The 14,596-nt window shown below is 57.9% G+C and overlaps 1 protein-coding gene across 15 annotated transcripts in view; it reads left to right on the top strand.

The window, feature by feature from the left end:
* RIPOR3 (RIPOR family member 3) overlaps positions 1-14,596 on the top strand; it is a 73,979-nt gene that overhangs the window by 43,161 nt on the left and 16,222 nt on the right. For 4 of the 15 annotated variants that reach the window (XM_081560284.1, XM_081560289.1, XM_081560286.1 and 1 more), the window contains exons 2-5: positions 1,722-1,840; positions 10,056-10,202; positions 11,750-11,828; positions 14,421-14,444. In XM_081560284.1, the coding sequence (XP_081416410.1) occupies positions 1,731-1,840; positions 10,056-10,202; positions 11,750-11,828; positions 14,421-14,444 (360 nt within the window). In that variant the 5' untranslated portion in view covers positions 1,722-1,730. Of the gene's footprint in view, positions 1-265; positions 368-1,721; positions 1,841-10,055; positions 10,203-11,749; positions 11,829-14,420; positions 14,445-14,596 lie in introns of all 15 variants that reach the window. The other 11 variants (XM_081560291.1, XM_081560297.1, XM_081560295.1 and 8 more) reach the window with 5 other exon arrangements.

Below are 14,596 nucleotides of genomic sequence, written 5' to 3'. Positions count from 1 at the left end.
GCTGCGGTTCACGGGTCTATAGGGTGGGACAGCCCCTGGCACTGGGGCTCGCCATGCAGTGGGTGCTCAGCAAACCCTCGCTGCTTCCCCTGTCAGGGCCAGGGGTTGTTCCTTGGTTCACCTGTCCCAGCATCAGGGTCTGCAGGCTGGGGTCTCGGTCAGCCGACCGCCGCACAGACAACCAGCTCTTTCCGGTGTCTATTTCACATTATGTGCTATTCAGTCCATTGTTTCCTTGATCCTTTTCTGAATTCCCATTTTACAGATGTGATCACTGAGGCCCAGAGCCAGGGAGTGACCCAGCTGCAGCTGGGATTTGAGCCCAGGTCTGGCTATTTGGTTTCCAGCGCTCACCTACGCACAGCGGGTATGGGGTGAGGGCTGTGAGGGGTGTTGGAGGAGGAGGAATCTTGTGGGGCTACACCAATCTTCCAGGGGGTTCAGAGTGAGGGTTCTGGAGCCTATGTCAGGGGCTACGAACAAAGTGCAGGACTAGACACTGGACAGACGTGGCCTCAAAGAGAATGTTATTCCAGCCACAGGCTCCAGGGTGGGCAGAAGTGTGGAGTCTGGACTCAGCCGCTGGGTCGGGGGGATGTGGGAAGCAGGGGCCTCACCAAGGGGGAGCAGGAAGGAGCTGATGGGGCGGGGCAGCCCTCCCTAGGGCAGTGGGGTCCCTGGAATCCTAGCACTGACCCCACACTGGCCAAGGAGCAAGGTATGAAACTGTAGCAGCAGAGATTTAGGTTAGATATGGAGGAGAACTTTCCAATTGTGCTGGAAGACAGTTGGCGATATTCCCAAGGGATGTAGTGGCATTTTTTTTTTTTTTTTTCCAGTCTCAAGATGGTTTGGAAAAAGGAAAGGACAGTCAGGGTTCTAGGCTGGGCTTGCTGCAGCTGGGTCAGAGACGGGACAGTGGACTGGGGGCTTCTGGGAGCCTCCGATGCCAGCAGCCTGGCATCCTGTGAATTGGGCTTCGTCACCTTCCTGCTCAAAACCTCCCCTGGCTCCCAGTTACCCTCAGCCAATTGCAAGGCTGGAGCCCTCCCTGGGGCCACCGAAGCCCCCCGACCTGTGCTCTGCTGGCCTTTCCAGCCTCACCTGGGGCCACACCCCCACCCACTGAACTGTCCGTCTCTGGGTTACACCTGGTCTTCTGCACCTCCAGGCCTTTGCTCATGCTGTTCCCTCTGCCTCAGATGCCCTTCCCTCCCCTCCCTTAATCCTTCTTCCCTCCTCAGCCTTGCCTTCTCAGCTCTGGGTGCCTCTTCCATGGGTGGGTCTGGTACTCCCATCACTCTGCTAGGGATGCCCTCTGTCCCTGGTGGCTCACTAGCCTCCTGCTGGACCGGGAGCCCTGAAGGGCGAGGGCTTGGCCTGCCTTGCTTGGTGTCTGGCTCACAGGAGATGCTCTGTAGGAGTTTGTGGAGCGGGTCAGGATTCATGGCAGAGGGGAGGTGAGGAGAGCTGGCTCAGGACTTGCTGTCTCCCCCTGCACGAGGACTCAGCGTTGCACAGGCATTGAGAACCCAAGCACAGAGTGCAGAGACCTGGTTCCCATCTTGCTCCTGCTCTCGCAACCTCACCGAGCCTCAGTGTTCTCATCTGTGAGCTGGGCACAGCATGGCCCCCCGCCCCCGCTCCCTGGGGCTGTTGTAGGGACCTTGGTTGCCCCGATGGAGGGTGGCCGGTCTGACTGTCCCGCCCTCTCCCCGCAGGTGACCACCATGTCCGTGAGGGTGCGGTTCCTGTCCTCTGGGGACGCGGGGACCGTGGGGGTCATGGGCCGGAGCGCCTCCTTCGCGGGCTTCAGCAGCGCCCAGAGCCGGAGGATCGCGTAAGTTCTGCCCACACCGCGTGGGGGAGGCTGGTCTGAAGGCCAAGGACTGGGGAGGAGGGTGGTGAGGGCGTTCTTCTCTGCTGCCGGTGGCCCTGAGGCTCTCATGCCAGCCCTGCAGCCCAGGGCAGCATGTGTGTGTGTGTGTGTGTGTGTGTGTGTGTGAGACTCAGTGCTGGGAGAAACCTCTAATTTGCTTCAGATCCGAACAGGTGTTATCTCACGTATTCCTGGCTGTTGATCCTGTAAGTGGATCTGCCTGAGTTTATCAGGCCCACTTGTCAGATCAGAAAACTGAGGCTCAGAGAGGTGGAGCCACGCACCCAAGGTCACACAGCAAGACAGATTCAGAGTTGGAACTTAGTCTCCTGGAGGCGGGGTTGGGATAGAATGTCCTTCCTGGCTGACGGAACAGGAAATAGGGCCACCTGTGACCTGGGGCAAGTGACTTCACCTCTCTGAGCCTGGCTCCCTCGTGCACCCAGTGGGGATGCCCAGTGTCCTTCCCTTGCGGGCTTGCCATGTGGGTACAGGGAGGCGACACGTGGTGACTGCTGGGGCACGCTGGCACATAGTAGGGGCTTGTGGGAGGTTTCCAGGGAGGCGGAGTGGCCTCTGCAGAGACAGGCCTGGTCGGCACTCACCCCCCGGACTTGAGTTCACAATGGCTCCAGGATGTCTCTTCCAACCTCGGGGAGTGCCCGGGAGCAAGCTGTGTTTCCGCTCCTGGGGCCACGGCCCTGCCAGCCCTGGCATCCTGAGGGGCCCACCAGCCAGCCGTCCAAACGGCTATGACGACAGCTGAGCAGGGCGCGGGGCCTGGTGGGCTGGTGACCCCGTCAGCGACCCGAGCTCATCACGGCGCTGCCCTCCCGAGACCCTGCAGGGGCTCCCATCCCACCGAGAGTCCAGTCCTGTCCTCGCGGGCCTGGCCGGCCTGCTGCAGCGTGTGCCCGCGCTGGCGTCTCTGCCCCCTCCAGGCCTTTGTTCAGCCCACACCCCACCTCCACCCGGAACCCCCCACCCCCCTTCACCTGGCCCAGTCCTGCTCAATGCTCAATCTCAGGGGCCTGAGCTTCACTGCAGCATCCTGGGGTGGGGAAGGGGCCCCCGCCGCCATGAGGCTGGACCCCACAGTCAGGCCCTCCCAGCTCCCTCACCTCTCGCAGCTCCTCAGGTCCGAGATGTGCCAGCTTTGAAATCCTGGACACACCCTTAGGAGTCCCCAGTGAAAGCTGCTCAGTGAGTGTCCGACTCTTGGCCACCCCATGGACTGTAGCCCAGCCGACTCCTCTGTCTGCGGGATTCTCCAGGCCAGAATACTGGAGCGGGTAGCCGTTCCCTTCTCTAGCGGATCTTCCCAACCCAGGAATCACACTGGGGTCTCCTGCATTGCAGGCAGATTCTTTACCAGCTGAGCTACCAGTGAAACCCTAAGGAACCCCTAATTCATTCCATAAATATTTCTGGACACCGGCTCTGCTCTGTCCCAGGCCGCACCCTCCTTTCAGGGCTGAAAACACTCGGGGTGGGTGCAGCTGGGGGCAGGTGTCATGAAGGAGTTAAAGCAGGGCAGGCAAGCGGGCAGCGGGGGGCTGGAGGACACCCCCAGGGAGGAGGGACCCAGTTCAGTGAAGGCTGGAGGGGAGAGGGGTGGATCACTGCAGACAGAGCATGGGGGTAGGGAGGCCTTGCAGGCGGCCAGTGGTGCAGAGGCCCTGGGGTGGGAATGAGCTTTGGGGACAGGAAGTGGGCGTGCGGCTGGCCTGGGGGACAGTGCTCAGGAAGGGAGGGGACCCTATGGGGGCTCTTGGGACTTGCACAGCAGGGGGGAGCCACGGACAGGCTGGCGCAGAAGAAACCGAGGCCCCAAGATGGGGAGGAATTTGGCCAAAGCCTCAGAAGGAGTTAGTGCCCCTGATGCTAAGCCTCTGAGGAGGGACTGTGTGGGTGCCCCTATGAGGAAGGTACACAGTGGGCACTCCATAAATGGTGTGAAGAGGGGCTAGGGACAATGAGGAAGGCACACACTGGGCACTTCATAAATGCTGTGGAGAGGGGCTACGTCCAAACTGGCCAGGGAACGACGTTGTTTCTCCACCCTGTCATTTCTGAGCTGCCTCTTCCTGGGCTTCACCGGGGCTCCACCCCATCAGATCTGTAGTCAGGGCCGCTAAGGACATCTCTGCACGTCCCCGGGGGCCTCCTGCCCGTGGGACCCTCCCCAGCTGAACGCGGCGTGGAGCCGGCGTGGAGCCGAGTGTGCGGCTGGGCCTCCCGGAGGGTGCCTTTCTCTGACTTCTACAGAACTCTGGGGAATCTGCCCCTGGGCTCTGCAGCAGGGAGGGGTCTGTGGACCCTGCAGCCAAGACCGGCTGCCCGAGCTCACGGCCACCCAGTGCCCTGCACTCAGAGTTCACACTCTGCTGTCACGACCCCAAAATTCTCAGCAAGTTTTGACCAGAGGGTCCTGCGCTTTCTTGTGCTCTGGGCCTCATCACCGGTTCTGTCGCCCGTCCTGCCGGCAGCTCTCCCCCTGCTAGGCTTCTGGGGGCCTCTGGACTCCCTGAATCCATGGCAAATGTCCCTTCAGGCCCCACTTGGGGGCTCTGCACAAATAGTGCACCAAGCGAGGTCCCCGGGCTCTTGCCAGCCTCCCCTGGATTCCTGGGGTCTCTGGGCAGAAAGAGGACAGAGCGGGTCTCACCTGCTGACCCTAAGGCTCAGTGGGCATGAGCAAGGCCGTCTTGACCAGATGCCTGCAGAGCCTGTATCCAGCCTGAGAGAGATGGCCTTGGTGGCCATAAATGTCCTGGGCCCCTCCTGGGGGTCCTCGTCCAGCCCCCCTCAACCCCACAGGAAGTTCTAGAGGAGACGTGGCCTGGATGGGGTCTGAGGTTCCTGAGTGGCCACCATCGGGCCTCGCCCTCTGCAGTCCCCTCGCCAGGGGTTGGGGGGACGCTGCCTGTGACGGCGTAGAAGCAGCAGGTCTATCTTTAACTTCCTGTCTCTGTCCCGCTCCCAGGGGTCTGGACCCTTGGCTCTGGGTCTGGATTGGGTTTCAGGCCTCACCTTCTGGCTTAATTGCCCAGGTAATCCAACCAGGCTGAAACAGGGCCGCTCGCCAAGGCAGTCGGCAGTGGGGGCGGGTCAGGCAAAAATAACCTTAGACGGGGGAAGAGGAGAACCAGGCTCCGCCTCGGTGTCCCCAGCCCACATTCCTGCCCTCACATTCCTGCCCTGGCACCTGGCAGGCACCCTTTGACTCTGGACATTTTTTTTTTAATTGCATTATCAAAGAATTCACTTGGGGAAGTAATCTGGAAATTTTGCACTAAGGTGTGAAGGACTGTTATTAATATAACCAGGCCGTGTGTAATAAATGTTGATACATAATAATATATTATGACATAAGGCCATATATAACAAGGTGGGGAGGTGAAGAAGGCCAAGTCTTGACACTGTCTCCTTCTGCCTTGATTGACAGCCAGGGCCGCTCTTAATCCCTTCCTGCCGTTCCTCAGCCAGGCCTCCCCTCCCCCAGGCTGTTGGGCAGGGACCCCCCTGAGCCAGGATCTGCTGCGGTATCCCCACTGCCTTGGGAATTCTTCCACTGACATGCCTGGGAAATGTCAGTGTGAAAACTAAGCATCAGCCCTTGATTTCCAAGGAGAGGAGACTAGAGAAAGGACAGATGGGGGGCTAGAGCTCAGACATGTGTCAGGAGGCACGGGCTGGCTCCCACGGAGCCCCCGGAGCAGACCTGACCTTGGCGGGTGTCGTGTGCCTGTCTCTCCTCATCCCTGGGCATCGAGTACCACCAACGCAGGAGGAAAGGCGAGCTTGCAGCGAGCTCTGAGTCTTCGCCCGAAACGTGTCCGGTCGATACTATTATTTATTGCCCCGTCGCCAGCCCCGCCCGCCTCCGGATCCCGCACCTGCAGCAGTCATGCACCGGGGCCGCCAATGTTTCTCAACGACCCGGGCAGACGGACCGGCCTGGCGGCCTCCCATGAGGGATGGGTCCACTGGGTCGCACGTGCCCATCTGGAAGCTTGTCTGGCATGCCGGGGGTGTTTAATATTTACTGAGTCCTCCCAGGGCTAGTGTAACATCCGCCCCTGGAGGGTGCTCCCTGCCCTGGCGGTTGTGACACTGGGCCAGACGTGCAACCTGATTTCACCATCCGGAGGCTGCGTTGCAGACCCTGGAGTGGCCACCACATCTGCTTGGTGGGACCTCAGACAGGTACACCGGGCACAGAGCTTTCTCGGGAGCCCGTGCTTTGGGGCACAGTCACAGACAGAGGGCAAGGAAGCCTCCAGGTAGAAGGAAGCGGGGCCGGCCCAGGCTGCGCACCTGCCGGGGACCGTGGGCCCCTGGGAGCTGGCAGATGAGCGGGGCTCCTGCAGCCCCACCTCCAGGCGGCATGCCCACCCCACCTGCCTGCCTGCCCACCTGCGGGGGACCCTAGCCTGTCTGAAACCTGCTTCTCTCGAGGCTACAATCCGGCCCATCCCTGCCAGCCCGGAGATGGCAACTTTGTGGAGGCTGTGTGCTAAGAGGTGGGTGACGTGACGTCCAGGAGGGTGGGAGAGCAAGGCACAAGCCCCTTCCTGGGCTGTGCAAAGTGTCACTTGACATACAGTATGTGAATAACAGCGACAGAGGCTGCAGGGGTGAGCGCTACTGACGTGACAGGCTTTATGTCAGGGCTGCACGCACGTTACCTGGTCAAGCATGGCCGGAATGGAGGAGCCTTCCCTGTTCACCCTATTGAAATTCATTATCTGGCCTTTGTTTTTTCTGGGCACTAGACACTATCTGATTATAACTTTTGAATTGGAGTATAGTTGTGGTGGGCTTTCCAGGTGGTTCAGTGATAAAGAATCCCCTGCCAGTGCAGGAGACGCAGGTTCCATCCCTGGGTCGGGAAGATCCCCTGGAGAAGGAAATGGCAACCCACTCCAGTATTCTTGCCTGGGAAATCCCATGGACAGGGGAGCCTGGAGGCAAAAGAGTCAGACACGACTTAGTGACTAAACAACAACAAATAGTTGCTGTATGACGTAAATGATATACGTACTTTAAAAAGTCACCCTGTTAACTTCAGCACATATATAGCACTTACTCTTTCCTGGGAACTGCTTGAATCTCTTTACATTTATTAATCTCTTTACATCTGTTAACTCTCACAGCAGCCCTTCCTCTGGTCCTCATTTTACAGATGAGAAAATGGATTCACAGAGAGATCCAAGAATTTACCCAAGGCCACACAGCTTAAAACTGGGGGAGCCAGATGGTATCCCTGGCTCCAGAGTCTGTGCTTGCTACCACCTCCCACGAGCTCCCCACAGCTGGCAGGGCCGCGCACAGGGTGGAGGTTTTGTCAGTCTTTAGGTCACTGTCCTAGTCCCGGCTCCTGGAAGGGCATCTGGTGTGTAACAGGAGCTCAGTAAATATTTCCTGAGTGAATGACTATCTCATGACAACTCTGTGGGACGTGCCCTCTTATTATATCCCTCTTTTACAGATGAGAAAACTGAGGCTCCAGCAGATTAAGTACCCGTGATCTCTGGAGTTAGGATTTGGACATGGGCAGCTGACCAGGAGCTGTGTCCCAAGAGATGATACGAGTTTCTAGCTTGGCGAGGCCCCGAGGTTTCCAGGGCGGGGTTCCAGATCCTTCTTTCCCACAGCATCCTTGGGACGGAGTTCTTAGCGTGCCTGGGCAAGGCTTGGATCTGTATCTCTGGCACCCTGGTTTGTGATGTGGCATCCATGCTGGAGAAGCACGGGGCTTGGGGCTTGGTCCCCGTTGGCAGGGGGGCAGGACAGCGCTCCTGAGTCAGTCACAGGTCTCTGTGACTGTCCATGGAGTGTGCAGCGTCCTGATGAGGTTGGAAAGGCAGCCCAGCCCCCTGCCAGGCCTCGCGGGGACCAGGGCTCATCGGTGGCCCAGTGGCCTGCTCCCAGGCCTGGTGAAGGAGCTGGAGCTCTGTCCTGCTGGGCTCCTGCCCGCTCTCCAGACCCCAAGCCCCCACCCCTTCCCCTGAGGACCTTGAGCCTCCAAGATTTGGACTCTGGCCCCTTGGCTCCCATTGAGGTGCCCGGCTCAGGGAAAGCCCCGCTCTGTAAGTGTTGGAATGAATGAATGAGCCTGTGCCCTTGACGTGAGACCCTGAAAAGGCAGCAGCCTGGGAAGGGTGTCCAGGGAGACCTGGAGCTGGGTTTCTATCAGGAGGACGGCTCCCGAGCGAAGCAGAAAGGGAGAAGTCCTGAGAAAGGGGTCTTCTGACGGTAGACCAACACACTGGCCAGCACCTGGGAACATGTTAGAAATGCGGGTTCCTAGGCTCCACCCAGACCTGTCAGACCAGAACCTTCAGGGCGGGGTGGGGGGCGGGGGAGAGCGAAAATCCGCATCTCACAAATCCTCCACGTGCTTCTGGGGACCTGAGCGAGTCCTGCATCCTGCTCCCAGCTGGGCGGTTGAGATCCCAGGCTGAGGGCCTGCATACACGTGGTTGAGGTCCCACCTCTGGGGGGACATGGTCTGGGGCAAGTTACTCACCTGAGCCTCAGTTTCCCTGTCTTGCAGGGGTTAATACCTGCCTCTTAGGGTGGTTGTGCAAGTCGATATTTATACACAGCCTTTAGCAAGTGCCTGGTGACTGCGGATCCTCAGCGTGTACCCTTCTGCTGCGTCTTATCACTCGGCTCCCTGGGCCGTCGGGGCGGTGGTGTTGCTGGGTCCAGAAGCCCAGTAGCTGCGGCTAGGGTGTCGTTTCTCTGCTCTGTGGAAATCTCAGTTGCCACTGTTAAGGTCTTTGAAGCTGGAACTTTGCTAGGACCTGACGCTCTCCTCCCCACACCCGTCCCGGGGTCCCAAAGGTAGGCAGGGCCCCTGTGTCCAGCATCTTCCAGCACCTTCCGGCCTCTGCTTCAGTCAAGCCTTGCCCTGGAGGTCCACCGCCCCCATCACACACAACTCCACCGGCTCCTCTCCACCCTTGCTCACCTGGAACACCCTTCTTGGTGGGGGTGGCACCTTTGTCCCTGCTCTTCCTTCAAGGTCCAGCGAAGGGCCCCAGGATCGCCCTTGACATGTGGCATGTCCCTTGTTCAGTTTAGTTCAGTATTTGCTGAGCACTACTGCCTTCCAGGCTGTTACAGGGAAGGATGCAGATAGGATACGATTACTTTAACAGTAATGGATATTTATTAAGCGCCTACTAAGCGATCCCACCGTGCCAAACCTCTGACTTGGTAACTGGGAGACTTCTTAGCATTACCCTCTGATTCAGGTTCTGCTGTATTTCCCATTTTACAGATGAAAAAAACTGAGGCTCGGGTAGTATATTAGTGTAGAAGTGAAGTTGCTTTGACAAAGAAACCTCCCAAAATACAGAGTGTTAGATGAGATCAGTTATTCCTCCCTCTTTCTCATAATAGCGTAGAGTCAATGGATGGTCCGCTCCACGGGCGGCCTGTTCCTGCTGTCTTGTTGCTCAACCATCCCCTGAGCGGGTCCCGGGGCACGTGGCTGGAGCTTGCTCCTCAGTGCACCGAGAGAGACGAGGAAGGAGGGGAGACGTTTTCTTTCGGGGGGTGGAATATGTTGACTAATCCAGGCTTGGGACAGGGGTTTGCCTCAGAATGCCTGTGGATGTACGTGCGAGCGTGTTCATGCGTGCGGCGATTTGTCAGTCTACCTCTTGCCAAACTACGTGAATAAAGAGCAGGGCTGGGGAGATGCCCCAGAGGAAAACTGAGGCGCTGTTAACAGAGGGAGGGGGACGGATGCTGGGCCGCCAAAGCCAACAAGTGCCCAGCCTGGGAACGCCACTGGACCACGGTTTGGCCTTCATGTTGCTGCGCCCGCACAGAGCTTGCTGAAGACAGACAGACAGACAGACAGCGCTGGCGTTTGGGCCGCTCGATTGTACTGCTCACTCTAAGCTAATTTCTCATATCTGGTTAGTATTACTGTTCTTTTCATCTTCAAATTCAAGCGCTCATTGTGCAGATGAGGAAACTGAGGCCCAGGGAGCCGTGGTAACCTTCTTGAGACCACGCAGCTTGGGGGCAGCGGAGTAGGACTCAGCGAGGTCTCCTGACTGCCTGGGGCTCTGGCCGCCGTTCCCGAAGGGCCTGTCCCCGAGATGGGCCGTGCCCAGACCCCCGCCCTGATCCCCCCCATCCCTTCTCACAGAAAGTCCGTCCACAGGAACTCAGTGAGGTCTCGGATGCCTGCGAAATCCTCCAAGACGTACAGCACGCTGCGGAAGGGGTGCGTCTGCTCGGACCCCAAGCCCCAGCAAGTGAAGAAGATCTTCGAAGCGCTGAAAAGGGGGCTCAAGTAAGGAGGCAGCGGGCTGCCTGTCGCATCCTTCGGCCTCATCCGCTCGCTCCTCTCCGCCCCTCTCTGGGGGTCGTGGGAGCCTCTTGTCTGTACCCGGCCACAGAGCGGGCTCCTGGTGATCCATTTAGTCAACAAGCATGTCCGGGTGCAGCCACGGGCTCGGTCCCTTCCTTGAGTGCCGGGATGAGGGAATAACGGCAGGGGCGCCCTGTTCTCATGGAGAACACCCACGAGGGGCAGGGGGCGATGGCCATAAAGGAGTCATGTGGTCAACACCATAACTTCTGTAAGCCCCGAGGGCAGTGGCAAGCGGAGGTGATGGAGAGGCAGCATCTGGAGGGCTTGTCACACAGGGGGGTCCGGAGGCCTCCCTGAGGACATCCTGGCCATTTCTGAGCAGGACCCATGATGCTGGCCTCTGGGGGACAAGCATCCCAGGCAGAGGGAGAGCACGCGCAAAGGCCCTGCGGTAGGAGCTTGCAGAGGAGCTGCAGGTCAGGGCCGGGGCGGCTGGGCTTGACTGAAGGAGAGAATGACTGATTGAGCAGAGGCCGGGACAGGAGGAGTCAGTCACTTATTCCCCATATTTTTATTGGAGGCTTATCAAGTGCCAGCCGCAGAGATCAGTTCAGTTCAGTCGCTCAGTCGTGTCCAACTCTTTGTGACCCCATGGACTGCAGCACGCCAGGCCTCCCTGTCCATCACCAACTCCCGGAGCCCACCCAAAACCATGTCCATCGAGTCGGTGATGCCATCCAGCCATCTCATCCTCTGTCGTCCCCTTCTCCTCTGGCCTTCAATCTTTCCCAGCCTCAAGGTCTTTTTTAATGAGTCAGCTCTTTGCATCAGGTGGCCAAAGTATTGGAGCCTCAGCTTCAGCGTCAGTCCTTCTAATGAATATTCAGGGTTGATTTCCTTTAGGATGGACTGGTTGGATCTCCTTGCAGTCCAGTGGAGTCTCCAGAGTCTTTGGCTGCAAAACACAGTGTGAAAAGTCCCCTCGGGTCCACGGTTTTTCCTGTGTTTTCCAGAATAGGGGTTCATCAGGCCCCTTTCTGGTCCTGGGCATCCAGACAGCAGGACGGCCCGCCTTTGTCTGTGAGGGAGGCGTGCCCCCCACCCCGCTACAGCTCCCATGGTTGGGGGGATATTGGCCTCTGGAAGCCATCGCCTGGTTTCAGACCTGGGTTCAGACTCTTCTGTGCCTTGTGGACCCTGTACTGGGTGGCTTCCAAGTTAGTTTGTCCATCTCTAAAATGGGTATAATAACAGCAGCTCCCTCCTGTTGGCAAGGCTCTTTGGGGACTTCCCGCTCGGCACAATGCCAGGCATGCAGTGTGTGGGATGCAGAGGCAGGGCGGGCAGGGGCCGGGCTCTCAGCGGGGGGCCGGCTCTGCCCTCTGACCCTTGAACCCGCGGAGCACCCCGCTTCTCTGCTGGTCGCTGGCCGGCGGCCGTGGCTGCCTCCTCCGTGAACACCGCGCACCCGCCCATTTCTTTCCTTCCTCTTCTCCTCCAACTCCTCTCCCTCGTTCTCCCCGCAGGGAGCATCTGTGCGCCCAGCAGGCCGAGCTGGATTACCTGACAGGACGCCACAAGGACACCCGCAGGAACTCCAGGCTGGTGAGACCCCTCCCCACCCCTTTCCAGCCGAGCGGCCTGGGTGCAAAGACAGCCCCTCCTGCACCCCGTTGCCTGCCTCGTGGGTGTGAACCTCAGTCTTGGGAGCGCAGAGGCCTTCAGAGTGGACCCTGATGAATTAAACCTCGCAGGCTGGTGGGAAGCTCCCCCCACACCCCCAGCCCTCGCACAGTGCAGCAGTTCACACATCTTAGGGTCACCTCCAGCCCCCCTTTAGTTCTAGAAGCAGCTCAGAGGTGGATGGGTGTACAGGAGGATGGATGCATTACCTGGCCCTGTTCTGTAGGTCTTGGCCATCGCAGTCCCCCTGCAGTCAGGGTGGCTCATGTGATGGCAGGGAACTGGATCAGGCATCAAATCCAGGGTGTGTCACAGTGGCCCCGACACCGTCCTGGATCAGCCCCGTGCGTTCCCGCAACGTCCAGCGGCTCTGCAGTCTTGTCGCCATCGGGACAGTTTTGAGGCCGCCCTGGGGCTTGTCGAGCCCAAGATTCACCTGCTCTGGTCTTTTACCATGCCCTTAGCAGAGCTGGATTTAGAAAAAAAAAAAAAAAAAAACTCCAGAAAAGCCCAACAAACAAAAAAATACGATGCTCAGTTAAACTTGATTTTCAGATAAGTAACAAATCATTTTTCAGTGTAAGTATGTCCCCTGCCACCTTCAGGACATAGTCACACTAAAAAAGACACTTTATCCATCATTCAATGGAAATTTAAATGTAACTGGCTGTCTTGGCTGTCTTGTCATCTATCTGCTGGCATTTCCAGGACACCCCCGCGAGGGGCCTGCGTCTCTCCGGCGCTCAGGTTCTTTCCGGTCTTGGGGAGTCCTTCTCGGCCCCCTTGTCTCTATCTGGCTGCTATTAAGGACAGGAGACCCCTCTGTCCTCGACAGGAGTAGACTTCTGCAAGCAGAGACCAGGAGGCCTTGCTGCCTGTGGCTTTCTCTGGCTTATTCTAGCATCACTCCTGCAAAGCACCAAAGCACAGAACAGGCCGCCAGCTTGACAGAGGGACTGCAAACGTGGTGGCGGGGTTGGGGATTAGTCTATCAAAATTGTGTCCCCCACTTCTATATCCTGGCCCCAGCAGAGAAGACCTTGAGGGTCAGCAGAGTGGGAGACGCAGGGCCCTCTGCCTCACTAGGGGGCCGGCCACTTGGGGGAAGGGAAGGCGGGTGGCCTCAGTCACGCCTTGTCTTGGGGGGGCGGATGGCTCAGTGCAGAGGCAGAAGGAAGTGGTGCCAAGATCCCACCCCAGGTCCCAGCCTTCTGAGCACTTGCCACACCTCCCTCTGCCATGGCTGCGGGTGTTCTCACGTCCCGGATCTGTCTCTCCCTTCTAGAAGTAACTCTAAGGAAGGGAAGGCTTGTGTAGAGGTCTGTATGTTTTAGCTGCTCCCATTTCATAGGTGGGTACACTGAGACCACGAAGGGGCCACCCCAAGGGACGAAGCACGTGGGGTCCGGGTCCCAGTCTCTGAGAAATTGCTGTACAGCTACTTTTCTTTCCAAAGCCTTGGGAACTTCCCTATTTCTTAATGTCTTACATAGGGTTTTCATTTCATCATCCCACACATACGATGTCACATAACTGCATACCTAGGAAAACAGAAGCCCCTTTGAGGGGTGGTTAACCATCTTTTCCCTCTTGCTTGACCGACCCGTCTCCTCAGTCTTCTCTGTCCCATCCTGTTTAATCCTTGAGGATCATCTAGTATTTATCTTTCCATATTTTCCTCCCTCGTCACAGTACTCTAAGTACACAGACTGTGGATATATGGAGGGGTCTGGTAAATAGTTATCTTACAAAGTGAAGTCACAACTTACATACTCTCCCATGTCTTACTTCTTTTCGTTGGTGGTCGGCAACTTTGTGGAAATTCGTCCAGGCTCAGAAATAGTGACCCTAACCCACACAGGCAAAGCAGGGCCTGTTTCGGAAATAAATTTAATGTGAACACAGGCACACCCATCATGGGCACACTGTTTGTGGCTGCTTTTCATGCTCCAAAGGCAGAAACCATGTGGCCTGCACAACCTGCAATATTTACTCTCTGGTCCTTTGCACAAAGACTCCCTCGCCCTGACAATAGATTCTTTTCACTGGCTACACCACGGCCCCTGGCGGGGATGGCCCAGTCTGGATTTGCAGTTTCCTTCCATCTGAACTCCTGGCTGCTGCTGGCTGCCTCTCCCGTCTCTGATCGTGGTTGAAGTCGCCCCTTAAATAATCAAATCGCAGTGGTTCCCTTCTCGAGTTTGCACTGTCCTTTTCATAACAACCCTGTGGGGTAGGTGCGATGGCGTCTCCTATTTCAAAAGGAGACGGAGACTCAGAAAGGTAGAGGAGCTTGCCTGGGACACACAGCTGGCACAGAGTCAGGCCTTCAGCTCCCTCCCCCAAAGCCCATTCGTTCACTCATTCTTCCTGCCCGGCCTGGACTTCAGCTTGCTGACTGCAGGCCTCGGAGGACGGAGTGGCCGCTGAGCTCGGGTGCCCCCGGGATGTAGGCTCACGGGTCTCGGAGGAACACCGGAGCCCTGACATCTCTCCTCCCCCTCCCCCAAACAGGCTTTCTATTACGACCTGGACAAGGTGAGGGAAACTTCTGTCCGCGTGTGGTAAGCAAGGCGGGCCGTGGCTGGGCCCGGCTGGATGGGAATGTCGTCTTCGCTGGCCTTCCATCCCCCTGGCCATCCTATGGGAGGAATACTTGGGTTTCCTCCCCACTTGACAAATGGGGAAAC

The sequence above is a fragment of the Giraffa tippelskirchi genome, chromosome 13, assembly GCF_054371585.1.
Source record: "Giraffa tippelskirchi isolate mGirTip1 chromosome 13, T2T-mGirTip1v1.2.pri, whole genome shotgun sequence".
Lineage (NCBI taxonomy): Eukaryota > Metazoa > Chordata > Mammalia > Artiodactyla > Giraffidae > Giraffa > Giraffa tippelskirchi.
This window is presented reverse-complemented; position numbering and strand designations above follow the sequence as displayed.